Raw genomic sequence first — 22,653 nt, 5'->3', positions numbered from 1 at the left:
GGGGTTGGGGGAGGGGAGGGGTACAAAGAAAACCAGATAGAAGGTGACAGAAGACAATTTAACTTTGGGGGAGGGGTATACAGCACAATCAAATGTCAAAATAATCTAGAGATGTTTTCTCTCAACATTGTACCCTGATTTATCAATGTCACTGCATTAGATTTAATAAATAAATTTAAAAAAAAAGACATATCTTTACCCTGATTCCTGAGCAAAAAAAGCTTAAAGAGGGAAGAAAATAGGCCCTGGCCAGTTGGCTCAGTTGTAGAGCATCCGCCTGGCATGCAGGAGTCCCGGGTTCGATTCCCGGCCAGGGCACACAGGAGAAGCACCCATCTGCTTCTCCACCCCTCCTCTCTCCTTCCTCTCTGTCTCTCTCTTCCCCTCCCGAGACCACAGCTCCACTGGAGCAAAAAGTTGGCCCATGTGCTGAGGATGGCTCCATGGCCTCTGCCTCAGGCGCTAGAATGGCTCTGGTTGCAACAGAGAAATGCCCCAGATGGTCAGAGCATCGCTCCCTGGTGGGCATGCCAGGGTGGATCCCGGTCAGGTGTATGCGGGAGTCTGTCTGACTGCCTCCCTGTTTCCAACTTCAGAAAAAAAAAAAAAAAAAAGAGGGAAGAAAATATGAGAACCGTCAGAAAGTTATTGTAGCAGTCCAAATAAGAGGATGTTGGCTTGGACCAGGGTGAGAGTGGTGGAGGAGATAAGAATTGATCAGTTTCAGGGAAAATTTTGAAGATACAGCCAATCAGACTTTCTGATGAAATATATATAATACTGGGGAACAAATTTTTTTCATTTTCTGTTACATGAGGTTTTAGAAATCTTCTATATATTTCTGCATCACTGATTTCAAATCAAATCCATTTTTTGGTGAAGACTCTAATTTTCATGCAATTTTAATTTCTTTTTGTTACAGTTAATGACATGCATGGTTTTTAAATTGGAGTTAAAGGGCAATGACTCTTGGATTGAACATACCCACAAGGCAATTAATGTTTTACAAACATCACTTTTACATAATTACAGTTGTTTTTAAACGTAAAAAATTATTATCTGATAAAAAACATCCTCTTATTTTGTTTTAAGATTGAATCATGGCTTCTTCGAGTAGGCGTAAATGTAAGAATAATCCTGAAACCTTCTGTTATATATGTGGCTGTTACACATTTCAACGTCAAAGGCGCAATATTTCATCATTTGTGACATGTGCATATATTGCCTATTTTCAAGTTCCCCTTGGCGATCAAGACAAGAATTGGGCTCCTCATATTGTATATCATATGCGAGAAAATGCTTCATGACAGACAAAAGGAAAACGCAAAGGATTGCCTTTTGGTATTCCCATGGTTTCGTGTGAACCTAAGGACCACAGCAGTGACTGTTATTTCTGTCTGATCCATACAAAGGGCATCGGCAAGAAAACAAATAGACTGTGAAATACTGCTGACAGACTAAATAAGATTAGGACTAAAACCAAACAATATAATAAATAGCATGGCGTCACTGACAGTCTTGATAGAGATAGTTTTTTCTAAATATGTATCAAAGATTTTTTCATTGAATTTATTGGGACAACACTGGTTATTAAAATTGTTTAGGTTTCAAGTATACAATTCTATAATACCTCATGTATACACTGTATTGTGTGTTCACCATCCACAATTGGGTCTCTTTCTATCACCATTTATTCCTGCTTTACCATCTACTCCCTCTCCCCACCAACCTTTCCCTCTGGTAATCACCATACTGTTGTCTGTGTCTATGAGTTTATTTGTTTGTTTGTTTGTTTGATTGATTGATTAAATTCTTAATTTCATCACCATTTTCACCCAGCCCCTTTACTCCCTTCCCTTGACAGCTGTCAGTCTGTTCTCAGAATCTATGAGTCTGTTTCTATTTTGTTTGTTAGTTTATTTTGTTCATTAGATTCCATATATAAGTGAAATCACATGGTATTTGTCCTTCTCTGACTGGTTTATTTAACTTAGCATAATAATACTCTCCAGGTCCATCCATGCTGTGACAAAAGGTAAGATTTCCTTTTTTTACGGCTGGGTAGTATTAGATTGTGTAAATGTAAAACAGTTTTTGATTCACTCATCTACTGATGGGTAATTGGTCTGCTTCCAAACCTTGGCTATTGGAAATAACACTGCAATGAACATAGGAGTGCATATATTTTTTTGAATTAAGTGTTTCGGGTTTCTTTGGATATATTCCCAAAAGTGGAATCGCTGGGTCATAAGGCAGTTCCATTTTAATTTTTTTGAGGAAACTCTATACTGTTTTCTGCAGTGGCTGCATCAATTTGCATTTCTACCAATAGAGCACAAGGTTCCCTTTTCTCAATAAAAAGTTTTGCACATAAAAAGAAAGCCATCAACAAAATGAAAAGTCAAACAACTGAATGGGAGAAAATATTTTCCTTTGATACTGCATTAATATTCAAAATTTTATAAAGAATTTATACAACTTAACACTATAATACAAACAATCCAATTAAAAATTGGGCAAAGGACCTGAATAGACACTTCTCCAAAGAAGACATTCAGATGGCCAACAGACATATAAAAAGTGCTCAACACCACCAATCATCAGAGAAATGCAAATTAAAAACAGAATGAGACATGGCCTCACACCTGTCAAGATAGCTAGCATCAATAAATAAACAGGTGTTGGCAATGATGTGGATGTAAAAGATCTGTACTCAGAAAATTATAAGACACTGAAGTAAGAAAATGAAGAAGATACAAATAAGTGGAAGCATATACTGTATTCATTGATAGGAAGAATTAGCATATCACACAAAGCAATCTATAGATTCAATATAATTCCTACCATGATACCAATGGTGTATTTCACAGAATTAAAACAAATATTCCAAAAATTTATATGGAACCACAAAAGACCCCAAAGAGCTCTTGAGAAAGAAGAACAAGGTTGGAGAAATTGTGCTATCTGATATAAAAATATACTACAAGGCAACAGTAATCAAAACAACATGGTACTGGCATAAAAACAGACATGTAGATTAATGGGACAGAATAGAGACATCCCAGAAATAAAGCAATGCCTTTACATCAATTAATATTTGACAAAGGAGCCTGACCAGGTGGTGGCACAGTGGACAGAGTGTTGGCATGGGACACTGAGGACCCAGGTTTGAAATCCCAAGGTCACTGGCTTGAGTGCAGGCTCATCTGGCTTGAGCTCAGGCTCAGCAGCTTGAGCACAGGGTCGCCGGCTTGAGCATAGACATGACTCTATGGTCACTGGCTTGAGCCCAACGGTTGCTGGCTTGAAGCCTAAGTTTGCTGGCTTGAGCCTGAGGTTGCTGGCTTGAGCCCAAGGTTGCTGGCTTGAGCCTAAGGTCACTGGCTTAAGCAAGGGGTCATTGGCTCAGCTGGAGCCCCCTGATCAAGGCACATATGAAAAAGCAATCAATGAACAATTAAAGTGCCACAACAAGTTGATTCTTCTCATCTCTCTCCCTTCTTGTCTGTCACTGTCTGTCCCTCTCTCTCTCTCTCCCTTGCTCTCTCTCTCTCTTTCGCTAAGAAAAAAAAATTGACAAAGGAGGCAAGAACACAAAATGGGGTAAAGATAATCTATTCAATAAATGGTACTGGGAAAATTGGACAGATATACTGTATTTCTCCATTTATAAGACACTCCCATGTATAAGATGCACCTTAATTTTGGGGTCCGAAACTTGGGGAAAAAATGTATTATATAAAATTGTTGAACTCAAGTTTTATTCATCATAAAATTCATACCACTCCTCATCACTGTCAAAACTCCCATCCATTAGCTTGTCCTCATCTGTGTCTGATGACAAGTCACTGTATTCAACAATGAGCACAAAAACAAGCGCAAAAGAGCAGAAAATGCAAGTAAAAAATCTACAACACCTGTATAAGATGCACCCAGTTTTTAGACTCCAAATTTTTTGAAAAAAGTTGTGTTTTATACATGGGGAAATACAGTATGCCAAAAAATTAAATTATATTACGCTCCTACACCATACACATGAACAAATTCAAAATGGATTAAACAATCCCCTTCACTACTGCAACAAAAAAAAATAAAGCACCTAGGAATAAATTTAACCAAGGAGGGTAAAGACTTCTACTCGAAAAATTATAAAACTTTGATAAAGGAAATCAAGGAAGATATAAACAAGTGGAAGCATATACCGTATTCATGGATAGAAAGAATAAACATCAATAAAATGTCTATATCACCCAAAGCAATCTATAAATTCAATGCAATTCTTATTAAAATACCAATGAAATACTTCAAAGATATAGAAAAAATATTCCAAAAATTTATATGGAACCAAAAAAGAACATGAATAGCTTCAGCAATCTTGAAAAAGAAGAATAAAGTGGGAGGTATCACACTTCTTCATATCAAGTTATACTACAAGGCCATCGTACTCAAAACAGCTTGGTACTGGCATAAGAACCAGCATACAGATCAATGAAACAGAACAGAGAACCCAGAAATAAACCCACACCTATATGGACAATTAATATTCAACAAAGGAGGTAAGAGCTACAATGGAGTAAAGACAGTCTCTTTAACAAATGATGTTGGGAAAATTGGACAGGAACTTGCAAGAAAATGAAACTGGATCACCAACTTACACCATGCACAAAAATAAACTCAAAATGGATAAAGGACTTAAATGTAAGTCGTGAAACCATAAACATCTTGGAAGAAAACATAGTCAGTAAACTCTCCAATATCTCTCGTCACCGGCAAGGGAAATAAAGAACAGGATGAACAAATGGGACTATATCAAACTAAAAAGCTTTTGCACAGCAAAAGATACCATTAACAAAATAAAAAGACAACCCACACAATGAGAGAATATATTCACCAATATGTCTGATAAGGGGTAAGTAACCAAAATTTATAAAGAACTTCTAAAACTCAACACTAGGAAGGTAAACAATCCAATCAAAAATGGGCAAAAGAAATGAAAAGGCACTTCTCCAAAGAGGACATACAGATGGCCAATAGGCATATGAAAAACTGTTCAACATCATTAATCATTAAAGAAATGCAAATTAAAACCACAATGAGATACCACCTCACACCTGTCAGAATGGCGTTCATTAACAAAACAACACATAAGTGCTGGAGAGGGTGTGGAAAAAAGGGAACCCTCCTGCACTGCTGGTGGGTATGCAGACTGGTGCAGCCACTGTGGAAAACAGTACGGAAATTCCTCAAAAAATTAAAAATGGAACTGCCCTTTGACCCAGCTATCCCACTTTTAGAAATATATCCTAAGAACACCAAATCACTGATTCAAAAGAAGAAATGTACTCCGATATTTATTGCAGTATTGTTTACAATAGCCAAGATCTGGAAACAGCCCAAGTGTCCTTCAGTGGACCAGTGGATTAAAAAGCAGTGGTACATATACACAATGGCATACTATGCAGTCGTGAGGAAGAAGGAAATCTTACCTTTTGTGACAACATGAATGGACCTGGAAACTATCATGCTAAGTAAAATAAGCCAGGCAGAGAAAGAAAAATATCATTTGATCTCACTCATTTGAGGAATTTAATGAACAATGTGAACTGAGGAAAGGAACAAAGGCAGAGGTGGGATCAAAGGGACCAGAGAGAAAGAGATCAGACAGAAAGTGGAAGAGAAGATGGGATCAGAGAAGGGAAAGAGATTAATGAAATTATACATACATAACACAGCGTTATAGAGAACAGGACAGCAAATCCTGGAGGGATGGGAGGAAAGCATTGGGGGAAAGGGCAAAGGGGGAAGCCGAGGGGAACACGGGTGTGGGGGGAGGGTGATATATTTGGTGGGATACTTGAATCTATGTAAACACAATAAATTAAAATCATAAATAAAAATAAATAAAAAAATCTTAAAAATATACAAAAGCAGTAAAATCTCAAACATTTCTTCCAACAAAATTTTTTCTGATGTGTCTCCTCGGACAAGGCAAACAAAAGAAAAAATAAACAAAGGTAGTTTGAATATAGTGGTTAGAATGTAGGTCTGATGGGAGTGAGTTTATAACAGAATGGTAGGAAATAAGCTAGCAACCGTAGAAAACTTTTTTTAAGTTGTTTGTAAAGTAGAGCTAAGAGTGAGAAGTGAGGTCAAGAGAGGATGTTACTATTATCTGTATTTTCATTTGTATGCTGATGGGAGACAGGGAAGGATGGCTAGTTATTTTGTTGAGCAGATGAGAAAGACCGGGTTCTCATGCACAAGTACAATGACTGGGTTTTAGCCCTTAACACCTAATATGCATTACTTAGAATTGGAGCCTCCTGTTCAAATTCTTTATCAGATAACAAGAGCGAGACATTAAAAATGTTACATTGAAGATGACATGGTTAGTAACTAAGAAGAAAATTATTAGATTTTTCAAAAAGGCACGAACAAGAAACCATTGTTAAGTAAGATGAGCCAAGCCGGACCAAGTGGTGGCACAGTGGATAAAGCATTGACCTGGGACGCTCAGGACCCAGGTTTGAAACCCCAAGGTCTCCAACTTGAGCATGGGCTCATATGCCTTGAGTACAGGCTCACCAGCTTGAGCATGGGATCATAGACATGACCCCATGGTCACTGCTTGAGCCTAAAGTCCCATGGCTTAAAGCCCAAGGTCACTGACTTGAGTAAAGGGTCACTGGCTCAGCTGGAGCCCCTCGCGCCATCAAGGCACATATGAGAAAGCAATCAATGAACAACTAGAGTGCCACAACTATGAGCCCATGCTTCTCATCTCCCTTCCTGTCTGTCTGTCTCTCTTACTGAACAACAACAACAAAAAAAAACAAAGTAACAAAAGCCAATACAATGTAGTGAGTATAAATATAAGAGGACAGGATTCAAAGTTAGGTAAAAAACTGACAGTGTCAAGATTGTAGGATTATCTCTGTGTTACCCACTAAAGAGAAGACACAGATAAGGCCAAACAGGAAGAAATGGAACTGCTGGATGACAGGCTGAAAGGCCGGATTTGTTCATTTGACATTTTAAGTATGAAGAGGATAGTGTGTGATCTTTTAAGCAGGGGAGTGGCCAGAAGAAACCAGAGCCTTAGAAGATTAATTTGGCAGTGCTTAGAGAATAAATTGGCAGAGAACAAAAGAAAGAGAGATTAGCTCTAAGGATATTAAAACTTCATCCATGAAATTAGTAACATAGGGATTAGAGAGGAGGTAGTGGGAAAGAAATCTGCCAATCTGAAAGCCTGTTTATCAGGACTAGACAAAATTTACCAATGATTTCATGCACTTGTTGCATCATGTACTTTTATTTCATAACTTTTAACACTCTGTAATAAATATTATTTATATTATTATTGGAATGATGTCTCCCCACTAGCATATAAGTTTCAGATGGCAAGGGCCATGTATGTGTTGTTCACTATTTTATTTATATTGTCTGACATGTTGCCCTGCATATATAGTAGGCATTTAAAGAAAAATTTTGATAAATGAATAAGATATTGAGGCATATCAAAGAAGCTGAGGAAGCAAAAGGAGGGGAAAAAGGGGAGAGGAAGTAAAAGAGGCACCCTGGCCAGTTGGCTTGGTGGCCCCTGGCCGGTTGGCTCAGTGGTAGAGCGTCGGCCTGGTGTGCAGAAGTCTCGGGTTCGATTCCCGGCCAGGGCACACAGGAGAGGCGCCCATTTGCTTCTCCACCCCTCCGCCGCGCCTTCCTCTCTGTCTCTCTCTTCCCCCCCGCAGCCAAGGCTCCATTGGAGCAAAGATGGCCCGGGTGCTGGGGATGGCTCTGTGGCCTCTGCTTCAGGTGCTAGAATGGCTCTGGTTGCAGCAGAGCGATGCCCCGGATGGGCAGAGCGTTGCTCCCTAGTGGGCGTGCCAGGTGGATCCTGGTCGGGCGCATGCGGGAGTCTGTCTGACTGCCTCCCCATTTCCAGCTTCAGAAAAATACAAAAAAAGAAAAAAAGAAAAAAAAAAGAGGCAAATAGACAGCGGGAAAAGGAAAAAGAAAGGAAGAGCAAGAAAGGGGAAAGTGACAGATGAAGTAGAGAAGGTGGGGGGGGGGGGGAGAAGACAGATTATATTGAAGTTAAAAGCCTAAAAACTGCAGTGACTATGCTGCTGCTGGGAACTAGGAAGGTAGTTATGGACAATGGCACAAAAGAGAAATACCAAGAGCCCAACTCAACCACTCGCTCTCTGTATTAGTTAACCTCTCTGTCTCAGCTTCTCCATATGCAAAACAAGTATAATAACCTCGAAAGGGTAACTGTGAGGATTAAATGAGTTAACTCAGAACTGCTCCTGTTACATCGTGAGCACTGAACTGATGTTAGTCATGTTCATCGTCATCATCACCATCACCTTTCTTCTGTAACACAGGCCATGACACCACTCACAGCTCTCCTGTCTCTACAGAAATGAAAGAGACAGGAGAACATTGGACAGATTGATAGATGAGATGAATATCACTTCCTTCCAGTCAAGACCTCATTCACAAACGAACGGTGTCAAGACCAGCAGCTCAGCCTTGCTCTCTTCCATCAGCCCTTCTGAGTCTCCTGTCTTTTTCTCAAATCATATAATAGACATAGGTATCCAAATTCCTTAAAATCTTTCACTGTCATTTTTATTTCACTGTGAAAACTGGAAAGGGAGATAGGAAAAATGATAAATGAAAATAAGAAGGTGCATTTTAAAAGTATACTGCTCAAAAAATTAGGGGATATTTCAAAATGACTATGAAGTGATAAAAAAAAGAAGCATTTGATTTTTTTATTAAACAAGAACATCAGAAAAGCAAATGAGAAGTTAAAGAAAATTGTTCAATTATGCAAATAAGATGTAAAACCAACTATCATTGGTGAAAATGCACTATACAAAAGGCTGAAAGTACTGGAGTATCTGCACGTTTCCTGATCCCCTAATTTTGTGACCAGTGTACATTCAGTAAAAGGGAAAAAAATAAGGTAAAGGTAAGAAAAAAATGCCCATAACTACAAAAGCTTGATTTTAACTATGTATATAAAACTTTAATGATTTATTTTAATAAATTTTAAAGGGAACAATGACTAGTTGTCGACTGTTTTCAAATGCATTCACGAGAACACTGGCAGAGACATATTTCATAAAAGGAACTTCTGGTATTATTATTAAGTGTTGAAATCTTACAATATATGAATGTAATCCCTAAGAACAATCTTCTAATGTGGAATAATAGAGCAACATATGCGTGAGTTTGAAAGCTTTGCACTCACATTGCAAAACTATGATGTATTATTACAGGAGTTATTATATATCTTATTAAGCAAAGTTTAGAACTCATTAATGAAGAGAAAATCAATTAAAATGGAAAGTGAGGTTCTGGCCTGTTAGCTCAGTTGGTTAGAGCGTCAACTCAATACGCAAGGTTGCGGGTTCAATCTCCAGTCATGGCACACAAAGGAATCAACCAATAAATGCACAACTAAGTAAAACAACAAATTAATGTTTCCCTCTCTCTCTGTCTCTCTCCCTTTCACTATCTCTCTAAAATCAATCAATATAAATAAAAATCAACCAACGAATGCATAAATAAGTGGAACAACAAATCAATATTTCTCTCCCCTCTTTCTTCCTTTCTCTCTCTCCCCTCTTCCTTTCTCTCTCCTCTCTTCCCCCCTCCTTCCTCTATCTCTAAAATATACAAAAACTTTAAAAAGTGGTAAGTGAGATAAATGTTTCTTCCATCTTTGAATCTAGGTGTAATTTAATATGGTCCTTTACTTATTCTAGATTGCTTTAGTTCATCCTCCTACAGGTGACTTTCTTCAAAGGCAGGTCTTTAAACTTATCCATGATTGCATCATTTATGGTCTTCAGCACAGTGTCTTACACATATCAAGAATTCAATAAATCTTTCTTAGTTCCTGAATTAATTTCACACAAGGAAATAATAAAATTTTAAAAAATGCTGTTCTGGGACCAGTTTTAAAAAGAGAACATGCTTAATTTACAATAAGCTCTGGAAACATTATGTACTACATAGTGATATAAAAACAAAATGTGAGAGTTAACCATTAGGCACACGAGCATTCTGCAGTTTTTAGAAGTGAATTTGATATATATACTTTCCCCATGTTGAAACCAGGTACCAGAGTCCCTCTAAGAGAAATAAACTGCTGATAAGCTATCTTTGGCTCCCTGAAATAAAAACCATCAGATTACAGCCATCACTATATCCTTTTTTCCTTTTGGTAGAGTCAGTACTTTTGATTTTAAAAGTAATTGGAGCTCATCTCAAATAAATAGCTATAAATTAAAAAAAGGAAAAAGGCAATCAATCACTTGTTTTGTCTCTTCACCTGTGTTATTCTCAACCCCCCAAGACTCCCTGAACATCTCAAAAACTAACTTTCAAAGAGCTTTTGCTCCACGAGAAATATCTACAATTTCATAAACGTTCAAAGGGCTCTGTGATATGAGGGGGAAGGGAGAACTAAAAACCATGCAGCTAGAAGACAATTAATTTGACCAATCTTTTTTTAACCTGGTATTTTTCTGTCACATGAATACAGCTTGAAATGTTAGGATAAGGTTCAATATTACAAAAGAGGCAAATAAACACCAATCTGTTAGCTTTTGTACAGTACTAGAGAAGAGACCCTGTTAAAAATCACCAGTATGTCATATGCTACGTGTAGGTAAAAAACTATTTATAGTGTGCCAACACCATAGTAATTGGCACAACGGACACAAGTATATAATTTGACTCACTTCAATTATTCTAGAAGTAAACTTTTATCTCAAACACCAAAGTGAAGTAGTATTTGCAAAGCAGGAGGAAGGAAAACAAGGATCATAGATATAAGTGGTCTTAACAATGTTCATATTCCTTACCTAAAGTCTGGAAGCTTTTTAATTTTCTGGAATCCTCCTATCCTTTCATTTTCAAAAATAAAAATACCTTATGCCATTGTGAACCTCAAAAGGTATATGTCTGTCAAGGAATCCTCCAGGTTAACCGGGTCCAAATTTATAAACAGAGTCTAGAAGCCACTGCTGATGGAGGTCTCTCACATAACCTGAATTTCAGGGAAAAGATATAGACTTAACTTTCAGTCATCTGCACTGTGGTCCTGCCATCTGCTTCAGCCCTTATAAAGGAGTTCCTGGTATTGTCCTTACACCAATGGGTGGAGACTTACCCTGTCCAATTAGAACTGTGCAACTATATCCTTATTGGCATATTCACTGACTAATCAGAGAAGCTCCATAATGACCAATCAGAATTAGCCATTCCAATGAAACAGGACAGTGATAGTTGAACCACTCAGACTGTGCAAATTTGGATTCCTTATTTGCAAAAAAAAATGGACCAATCAGGGATTAAGTACTTTATCTATAAAAAGTGTACATCCCTTAGTCACTTTGGTTTCCTTCAGAGGCTGTGTTTTCCAGGTTTGCACACTGTTTACCTGAATAAAGTTTCTCCTTCTACTATGCCTTAGGTTGAGTTCTCTTATTGTTTTTAGATTGGTGGCAGAGACCTTTTGTTGACACCGTACAAGGCAACATCTGTCCTAATTTGACAAGCTACCTTGTGAGTCTACTTTGATTTGGACATTACCTAGATAAATTTATTTTCTCGTTACAGTTAATGTTACTTTCTGGTTCTTGTTTAGAGCTTAAGTATTTCTGACTTTGGTTTCCTAGGTCCTATGGGAAATCTTAGAGTATTTCTTCCTAATAAATAACTTTAAATATAATAAAAACATGCCTATCCATATTGCATTGAAAAAAAATAGGAATTTAGAATAATGTCATTTTTTGTTTCCTTTATATTTGAGGGCATAGAATGGCTCATTATCAGTACCACTAAATTCACATGAGAAATCTAATTATAAGTACACATATGACATGGCTAGCCAGCTCAATAACTTTGTTTCTTGTAAAGAATTTGACAAGCTTCTCTATCAGTCATAGGAGAAAGCAAAACAACTGTCAAACCCTAGACATCTCAGTAATCTTAAGGACAGTACCTCCTTCTAAGGCAATTTGATAATAACAGAAGAGAATTAAAATTTCCCAAATTTCTTTATTTATTTGAAATAGCTATATACAATGCTATATATCAGCAAATACCCACTAGTTGGCCCTTTATTTTCCAAGTCATAATATAAAAAAGCTATATTATATTCTCATTAACAATTTTGTTTAAGACCAAGTAAGTCAAAAGTAATTCATACAGCACCTATTTATTTGGAAGACGGAAATGGCAAGGTCTAATTAACTCACTATTAATTTGTCTCAGTATTGATGCCCAAAATTGAGTGCAATCCACAAAACAATGACTGTTACCACATAGAAATGATAAACTACATATACAACATAACTTAAAGGTTTATTAGCTTCTCTCAAAATTTAAGAAACAATATTCACATATACTCGTGCTGGATGTAAATATTTGTGAATCTCCCTGGAAAACACTTTGGCAATAGGGATTGGAAACTTGAAAACTTTGACACCATTGCCTTCTAATAAAATGTAAATAGTAATAATAATAAATAGAGCTTAGTGCTTAAATACCTGGACTCTAGCAATAAATTGCCTGGCTTTGAAACCTCGTCCCTCCACTTACAATCAAGTGACCTTGGGCAAGTGACCTAACATCTCTGGCTTCTGTTTTCTTTTCTGTAAAATGGAGTAACAATAGCACCTTTCTCTTATGTCTGTTTTCAGGATTAGAAGACTTAAATATTAATAAATGCACTTAGAAGACTATTAGGCACATAGTAAAATCTACCTGTCTTAGTTTTAGTGCCAAACTGTTCTTTTTAGATGACATTTTAAAAACCATAAAAATTTGGAAATAAATAGAATGTCCAACATTACAGGGACTATAAAGTAACTTATAGCAGATCTATATAATGGTTATTATCTAACACTATTCAAGAAAGTAGAAATCATTGTATATAATCTTCTAATTTTGTATGACTTCATGTATGTTAAAAATATTTATGCAAAAAAAACCCCCGAAAATACAGCTAAGTTTTCAACCTATCTATCTCTGTGTGGCATTAAGGATAACTTTTATTTCTCCTTTACAATTTGAGACTTTTCCCCCCAAAACTTTCTATAGTAAAGTATTGCTTCTGAAATCAGAAAAAAATAAAATAAAATGTGCTCATTAAAGAACTAGCACTTTTGGGGGTAGACTGGGAGAGGGATAACTGGTGGAGCACCACAATGATGGATCCATGCCATTATACTCTTGTGCTCACCCACTGAATGCACGACACTAAGAGTGACCCATCACGTCAACTGTAGGCTTTGGGCGATGACGATGTGCTGATGTTGTTTCCTCAGACGTAAACAAATGTACCACTCTGGTGTGGGAGGTTGATAATGGAGTACAGGGACAGGTAGAGATGGGAAATCTCTGTACTTTCCCCTCAATTTTGCTCTGAATCTAAAACTTCTTTTAAAAAACTAAAGTCTTACTAAAATAAACAGATTGATTCTTTTAAAGGAAAAAGGTTTCCTTTGTTGTTTTCTAGTATTTTATTTTCAGCTTGATGTCAGTTACGCACATGTCAATCGGAACTAAAAGCGCAGTCTATTGAAATTTTACCCCTCTAATTTTCAAAAATTGCCTAAGAAATTTTTCATGATTAGTTCTATGATTAGTGGTTAAATTTGTTTCGAAAAAACAAACAAAACAATAACAAAAATAACATAATCTGGGTAACAAGAAAACCTATTAGATTGGTTTTATTATGTTACTTCACTGCTGCCTGAAGCCAACATTTATTTATTACTTACTTTTTAAGGCCTGCATGAATTTCTTATCAGCTAATTCTCTGAGTCTTAAATGGTTTCGTGCATTGGCAGCAAAGACAGTGAAAGATGGTTATTGGTTATCTCTATTTTCTCAGAACCATTCTGCTTTTTCAGTAACATGCTAAGCCATCATGCTTAAGAAAAGAAAAATTAAAAAGCATATAAGCATTTGGTAAATATACTCCAATTTGGGAGGCAGACTGTTAAATAAAGTATTTAAAAACAGCTATTGCTATAACTGAATGAACTGAGAAATTTTGTTCATTCACAATTTTAGAACTTGGAAATCAATCTAGAAATTATTCTTTGTAATTTGTTCTAGTAATAAATTTTATATGTATTTTATATGTATGTATTTTAAATTTATTAACAAAAAAACATTTGGTGGAATTTCCTCAAGCAATAAACTTCAAGTAGATAAAACATTTAAAAAAAAAACATTTAAAAACAAAAATACATTGAAAATAATTTTTAATTCTGTTTTCCTCAGCCCCCAAATGGACTGTTTTCTATGGGTTTTCAAATTTTAAAAATTTAACTTGAGTTTAGTTTGTTTCTGTGTACAAAAAAAAAATAGGTGTTTTCCCATCTGCAACCACAATGCTGACACACCTTTTCACCTGGAAGTCCATGAGTGATTCCTGGGCACTGACCTTAACTGGGTTCCTGGTTCCTACATGAGAGTCATATCTACTCGACTCACACGGCTTAGTTATATATTCATATATATCTTCAACCTATAGAGCAGCCTTGTCACTTAAGTCATGAAATCATGAATTAAAACGCTGCAAAAATATTCACAGTAATAATCAGTATAAACTAAGATAGAATTTACCCAAAGCAGAAATAGATTTTGTTTCCAAATAAAAGGCTGTTTATTATATATTTCAATTTCTCTCTAACTAACAAGATCTGTAATCCCATATTAACACCACCATTTGGTGCAAAACAGTGCACCAGTGAGATCTTAATAAAAGAACAGGCAAATTGGTACCTAGAGATGATGTCAGGTTATTTGAGAACTATTTTTAAAAAGCAATAGCTCTTTATTCCACGTTTCTAAAAATGAATCACCCTACACCTAAAAATCAGCAATAGTTCATTTTATCCCTAAAACTCTTGAGTTTCACCACTGTATTTTGCACTGTGTAGAAAAAAGCAACATGGATTAATCTCATATTGATTTCCTATTAATTCCTATTTCTATTTCGTTATTCCTTCTTCTCTCTACCTTCTCAAATCTTATCCATATCTCAAAGGAAGATCCAAAAATTTTCTTTTGTGACCATTCATCCCCTGAGAACTTACCCTTTTTAAAGTCTCTAATATCTAGTTGTAACACTTGAGATATCCCATGTGAAGCATTGATCCTTTTCAGTTAATCATGACAATCTGAAGAAACTCACCATCTTTTCAAAGCTTCTACTCCCTTCATCAAAAGCTTATCATACTACTAACTATGCAAGTATTGGTTTATTTACCTACATTTACTCACTCATTCTCAATTTTGCTTTCTTTTCCCAAGCTCATTAAATCATAGTGAGAGTAGCTGATAAAAGCAGTAATAGTTTTTTACACTACTGATGATCAGAGACATGATAAATGCATCCCAAACTAACCTTTTAAGCTCACTGAGCCCAGAAAGTATAACTTATTCATCTTGGTAACAATAAAAAGATAATAGAGCATATAGTAGGTGCTGAATAAATATGGCAACTTATAGTAAAGGTTTTTCCATTATAGGACAAAAGACCAAAAAAAAATTACCTATTATTTCTAAAAAGTCAAGTTATTTGAAGTTTTACCAAATTCTGAGGGCAGAATAAAACTTCCCTTAGACTTTCTAGAAATCCTGTTCCTCTTTTCCCAATATATACTCTAATTATAAGTGATTAGGTAATAATTAAATAAGTAGTCATAGAAGATACTCAGAATAAAAATGGAATTTCTTTTTAGTGATTATTAGTGTTTCAAGAAGCTACAATTATGTTCAAATCTGTCATACTACCTGAGTTTTCAGGTGACTAAAGTCTCGAAAACTTCTAAAAAGAAAAGCAATTTCAAAATCACCTCAAACAACTGTCCAATATTGTTGGTGAAAAGTCAATGCAAAAATAAACATCAGATTATTAAAAATATGTATTGCACTTTCAGATAAAACTGAAAAGCAGGAAAGTAAAATAAATGTTGTCTGATATAGTGATCTAGTTGCAATCACTTTTTTATTTCTAATTTCTGTTCCAAGTTATTAAGGACTCTCTGCTTATTGCTATCAAAATATATTAAGGCCTAAACATATAGCATTGCCAATAAAGGAGTTAGAATTCTAAATATAACACTTTATATTTAACATATACCAGCGGTAAATTGCCAGAATATAACTGATGAATTTATAGTGACATTCATAAGTCATAGGTACAGAGTCCAACAAGGTTTGTAATTTACAAAGTTCTCAGTTACTCCTTCATTGAAAATGACATCAAAGACATATTCACTCACATGTGCAGTATTATCTTTAAAAGATAAATGCTGGACAACTGCACAAGGTCACAGGTTAAACCTACCCTATAAATATTTTGTTCTCAAAATAACTATCATTCATTTATATATACAGCCAATGTTTTGAGATTCAGCCACAGTATATAATACAATTCTGTGTGTAAACCTAGGGTGATGATAGCCTCACAAAAAAATAATTAACAATAACATCACATTATTTATCACTCATAAATTTACTCTTAGGGGTGAGATTTTTTTACCCCAAAGGCCTTGGCAGCCAATCAAACTTCCAAAGCATCAGGCAGTGTTATCTCTAGATCTGTCTAGAAGACAGATCCTTTCATTTATTTGGTTGTACATTATCTATGTTTTCTCATTCCTTTTATAAATTACCTGTTTTCCCCTCTTAAACAGTCTCCAGCAAATGAAGACACAGAAAGAGTGAAAGGAACAGATAACCACAGACTCCCTTATTTATTTCTTTGTGATTCTAGCTAGCCAAGAGCCACAGGGAGGTTCAAAGTTTCACTACAGATCTACTTAGTCTCCAAATATTTACATAATAATGAGCAAAACAGCATCAAGACCATGTGCAGTTTCTTGTCATTTATTCTGTCTCAAGTAAGAAGTGGAGTGACACATCACACAAAGGATATGCCCATAGACGCAGAGTAGATCACCTTTCTCTTAAGCTCAGCCTACTTCATAAACAGTAAATACCTTATGTGCTGATGTAGATTTCCCACATTCCCCACTTTAGAATCCTCAACAACTACTATAAAGCACAGCTCTGCCAAAAGGAACATGCCCAAATTTGTTCATTTTTACAACGCCATAATGTTTCAGATGAAAACACAGCCTGACAAAAGTGCCAAATGAAGGGATAACAAAGAAACGAACAGCATCTTTAGGCTTGGATTTCAATGCATAACCTCGCCATCTGTCAACCAGTTGTGAAGCAATGATCCTAGAGAAGCCCTGCAAACATGAACAAGTTTGATCCTCACATCTATCATTTATATCAATCTCCACTCTGTGCTCTATCTGCGGAGCACCTACAGGAATGACACTGGCCATAGCAAACAGAAGTCGGCCTATGAATAGGCCATTTTAACAGACTTGCATTTGGTAAGAAATGCAGAGTACTGGTCATAGACCTAACGGGGAACAAGGTGAGGAAGGGCGGGGGGTGGAGGGGACTCTTTCCTCATATTTGAATTGGAAACTGGATAGAGGAGGTTAATCTCTAGAGATCAAACATCCAAACAACCCTCAATTTCCTCCCACTTGGCCTCAGAAACCAGATTACAATTTTGGACCTAGATTAAGCCCCACCCCTTCCCTCCCTCCTCCGGCACCACCACCTTAGAAGTTACAATCTTAGCTCTGAAGCAACTGCGGGGTGCGGACTCCCTGACCGAGAACCACACCAGGCGCCCTTTTGGTGGCAGAACAGCGGCTCGGACTCTGCCACCAGCTTCGCGACTCCACCAGCTGCCAGCTGGGCTCACGGGAGACCCTACCCCTCCCAAGCTAGTCTTCGCCCCCGCCAGGAGCGGCAGCCTGATTTACGCAGCCGCAGCCCCGTTCCTGCCTCCGCTGCTTTCCATCAGGATAACAGGGTGGGGGTGGGAGGGCAGAAGTGGAATAGATGGGAAGCGGGAAAGAACCACAACAGTCCCGGTTCCCAAGAGCCAGGACGCAAGTGGCAAGACCCTGGTACACTCACCCCCCCCCCCCCCACACACACACACTAATGCACCAAGTTCTCCAGGTTCTATACCAGTGGAGACAAGATGGGAAGAAGGAAGGAAGGAAGGAGAGGGTTGGAGGGAGAGGCCCGGAGTTACTAGGAGCGACATTCGGAGGAGGCAAGGGATGCCTCAGAAACTGTTAAAGTGAGAAAGTCCCAGAAAGCCCTCCACATGCCCAAGTCTGGGCTCTCCTGCCAGCGGCCCGGTTGCCTTCCTTCCAGCGGAGCTCGGAAGGGGAAGAGAGTCGGAGCCGAGCTTCCCCCAGGCTGTGCCCTCCCCGGCCTGGCCCCGGGCCCGGAACCCGGCCCCCCTTCAGCCCCGGCTTGGAGAGGCTGCCAGGCAAAGAGCGACTTGCCAAAGGACTCCCGGGGAGCAAGGGGCAGCAGAGGAGCATCTCGCACGCTCCGGCCGGGCGGCACATTTCCTCCTCCGCCGTCACACCCCCTGTCCTCCCCGTCCCCCGACATTACACACACACAGATACCGACACACGCACGCGCTCGCCCCTTCCACCATCCCAGGTCCATCGATTAAAACACTAGTTGATTTCTTTCTTATTAAAAGAAAAAAAAAAGTGCAACAACTCTTCTCAGGAGTAGCCGGAGCAAAGAAAGTCGGTCGGCAGGCTTCTTACTCTAGTTTCCTAAGAGTTAAGAAATCGGGCAGTCTCCGGTGAAAACAGGACCGAGGACCCCCAGGGGGCAAAAGGAGACGCACTCTTTCCCCACCCCTGCGCCGCTCACCTCCTTAAGTTCCTTGGCCACGTCCTTCAGGTCGCCCAGGACTAGTTCCAGATCCTCCACGATGATCTTGATCTGTTCCTTCACCTTGGTTTTGGAGGCTGCCGGCGGTCCCTCGGCTGGAGAGGACGAGGAAGGGGTCCCCTTGGACTTAGCTGACATTCTTTGGGGCCAAACGAGGCAGGTCAGCACGAGCGGGCGAGCGGAGGCTGCTGCACGCCCCCGTCCCTGGTGCTGCTGCGACCGCTGTCGCCCCGGTGCCCACACATCTTGGACGCTCCCTGGGCAGCGGCGGGTGGCTGCGCTCGGCGCTCGGCTCGCCGGCCGCACTGTGGTGCTGCCATCAACTCCCCGAGACGCGGCGCTCAGCGCGGGGCTGCGGACGCGCCGGCAGCGCGCCTGCGCCTCCGCCCTCCGCCCTCCGCCGCCCGCCGCTCTCGCGCACACACGCGCTCGCTCCCCGCGGGCAGTGAGGAGCGCCGCTGCTGCGCCCGGGACTGCCAGCTGCAGTTCCCGCGGCGCTTCCCTCCGGGATCTCTCCCACAGCACCTGGGCACCAGGGAGCGGGGAGACAAGTTCGTGTCTTGTCCACCCCCATGTCTTGATCCTGAAATGCCCCCATCATCGCAGGCTGCTGTATGTCTTCTCACATCCAGCCTGGACTCCAGCTTCACCACTGGCAGGGAGCCGGATCCTCACCGCGCTTTCCGATCAATCGAGAAAGACTCACAAGTCTGGTCAAGAGTTGGATTTAGGATCAGCAAAGCGACTCTAAATATTTACCCAGGACCAAAGTATGTCCAGAAGGCCTCTAGTCATTTTAAAAATTGACTAAGAGTTCGACAAAGGTGTTCTTACTTCTGCAGGAAAGAGAGAGAAAGAGAGAGAGAGAGAGAGAGAGAGAGAGAGAGATACATAAATAGTGACCCCTCACCTCCTGGAATCATAAAATCAAACCCTGTTCTTGAAAGAGGCTGCGTACAGATTCCACGAAGCTAATAGCGGATTTATTCATTGGAAGTACCCACACGGAAAATCCCCTAGGGATTGTCTGAGTCATCTTGGCTGTACTTATCTGGGACAGCTTATTTTTTTCTTATTTTTTTTAAACTGCCCTTCCTCTTTTCGTGACCTATGCTGATGTATGTTTTGTCCAGAGGGAAGAAACACCCTGTCTGGATCTCTTGGGGGATCCGAATGAGAGTGTACCTCTGAATTTTTAATATTTTTTTGCCCCCATTTCAAGACTTTTGCTAATAAATAAATAGGAAAAGCTTTCTGACTGTTCTGTCAAAGGGACTCATGGAAGGGAATTAATAGGACGCCTTCAGTTTCATTCTCAGTAGGTGGCTACCTGTTCTCATTAGCTAAAGTTTTAATTTCCTTAGTAGCAAACCCATGGGTTATTAGCTACTGACCTGGCAGACTGGTTTGTTTTATTTTCTTCAGTGCACACTACTCCAGATCATTGTTTTAATAGGTTTGCTCTTTTGGTTATGACTTACTCGGGCTTGCTGTTTCTTGCTTCTCACACCCAGGTCTAACCAGTACACTTCTAGTACATGAAGAAAACCTTGACAGCTCTCCTCTTCCCAGTTCCTTGAGACCCTCATAATCCATCAGTGTCTTCATTCTGACCAATTCATCTTTACACAATATTTGGGAGTCATATTTGAAATATGAAAGGAGAAAGTGACAGAATTAAAAATAGAAACTTAGAAGTAGTGTCAAAAGAATAACAGCATAGAAAAATCAGTGGAAATAGAGGTGGAAAACAGAGGCTGCTGGAAAAGAATGGACATAAACATAAAGAATAAAAGATCCTGTATGCAGTGAGCAAACTGGAGAGCAGAAAAGAGAAGAAATCATTGCAAGTGTTAAATGTGTAATATTCTTAAGTTCTCTGAGGTTGGGAGAAGATATTTCTTGAAGTTCTTTTATTTCTGCAGATTCTTTATTTTATAAAGATGTAACAATAAAATTAATTGTATCAGGCATACAAATTCCCACACTGAAAATTCTTATCTTTAATGATATTCTTATTTTTCAAATCTGAATAAAGATGAATGGTCAAAAATGACAGGAGATAATATGAAAAAAGAAGAGGTGCTGCTTCTCTAGATTTGAATATTTGACTCTCAATAGTAGGCAAGTGAATAGGGGAGCTCCAAAACCTCAAATCAAAGCAGATTAATTTTAGGGAAGAATATTGAAGAGGGAATTGGTGTTTTCCTTTTCACTGATACAATAACCACCTTACAGTGTAAGAATATTTCCATGATACTACTAATTGCTTTCAGTAAAGATTAAAAAATAATTTATTGTCCCATGATATTCATTGTAATTAATGAACCAAACTATTCTGGCCTAAAATTAAATCATGATTATTAATTACTCTAACACACACCACCCACACCCACATCACCATTTATTCTTACATAATGGTTATGATCTATCTGTATCCATATCTACAGTATGGAATTAGATGAAAGGGAGTTAAAATTGGGCTCCAAATCCAAAGTAAGAAGCTAGTAGGACCCCAGCAGTGGTAGCTACCACTATCTTCCAGTCATTAATCAGGCATGGGTAAATAATCATAAAAGAGAAAATTTTACAAAGAGAGTTAAAATATTGAGGGGAAGGGCACAGGATGAAAAAGACACATGAACATAAATCAAGTTATTTTCTCCCTACTTTTTTATTACTCTCTTGGAAAAATAATATATTCCTTTGGCTCATCCTATACTCTTTTCAGAGATGAGGATATATGATGTTTAAAGCCAAATTAGGGGACTAAACAGCAAAAGTGACACCTAATAAAATGTCTGATGATCTGTCCATAAATTTATATACTAAATGCTAGCTGCAAATGGGTACATACTCCAGGAACCATATCACTTAAAAACTAAGAATAACAGATATCTAAACTGAAAAGGAAAATCGTACATATAGAAGTTATTGTGTACCCAGCATATTATTCTTTCTGTCTCTTTATTCACCATTTCTGAGTTTTGCAGTAAGAAAGATTGGATAATTATAGGAGATCATCTAGTGGCTGGTTTTTTAGTTACAGGCACTTACCGGTATTCTAGTGTATGAGTGTGTGTGTGTGTGTGTGCGCGCGCGCGTGTGTAATCTATTGCAACTGATCACTATTAACCTGCATAAAAAAATACTATGACACTGACATATTTTTTAGTTCACAAAGAGCTCAAGAATATTCCCAAAATAATTTGTTCCATTTTGTTGGCCATGGCCCTTACTGATACACTGCCCTAGGAATATTCATCAATTCTCAAACAAACAAACAAACAAAAAAAGGATGAATTGCATAATATCACTCTCAATAGAAACTTCTGGTTGTCTTCATTTTTATTTTGCATAGCCTTATTTTTGTTTGTAAAGTTCAGTAATGTTATTAGACTTATTTGAAAACATGAAGGAAAAAATGGCCCTGGCCAGTTGGTTCAGCAGTAGAGCACTGGCCCAGCATGTGGATGTCCCAGTTCTATTCCTGGTCAGGGCACACAGAAGAGGCAACAATCTGCTTTTCTACCCCTCTCCTCTCTTTTTTCTCTCTCTATCTCTCTCTTCATCTCCCACAGCCATGGCTCATTTGGAGCAAGTTGGCCTGGGCGGGCACTGAGGATGACTCCATGGCCTCACTTCAAGCACTAAATTAACTCAGTTGCTGAGTAAAAGAGCAACAGCTCCAAATGGGTAGAGCATTGCCCCAAGGGGGCTTGCTGATTGGATCCTGTTCAGGGCATGTCTCTCTGCTTCCCCACTTCTCACTTAAGGAAAAAAAAATAACAGCTTTGTTTGACCAAA

The 22,653-nt window shown here is 38.6% G+C and overlaps 1 protein-coding gene across 1 annotated transcript in view; it reads right to left on the bottom strand.

Annotated features, from left to right (window-relative positions):
• The window catches only part of PRR16 (proline rich 16), a 322,940-nt gene extending 303,294 nt beyond the window's left edge, over positions 1 to 19,646 (bottom strand). The window contains exon 1 of the mRNA XM_066382083.1: positions 18,826 to 19,646. Coding sequence (XP_066238180.1) covers positions 18,826 to 18,984 — 159 coding nt within the window. The 5' untranslated portion in view covers positions 18,985 to 19,646. The remainder of the gene's footprint in view (positions 1 to 18,825) is intronic.
• Positions 19,647 to 22,653: the final 3,007 nt, after the last annotated feature.

Source organism: Saccopteryx leptura, chromosome 4, assembly GCF_036850995.1.
Source record: "Saccopteryx leptura isolate mSacLep1 chromosome 4, mSacLep1_pri_phased_curated, whole genome shotgun sequence".
Taxonomy (NCBI): Eukaryota; Metazoa; Chordata; class Mammalia; order Chiroptera; family Emballonuridae; genus Saccopteryx; species Saccopteryx leptura.
Note: the sequence above shows the minus strand (reverse complement) of the source record. Positions and strands in the feature narration are given on the sequence as shown.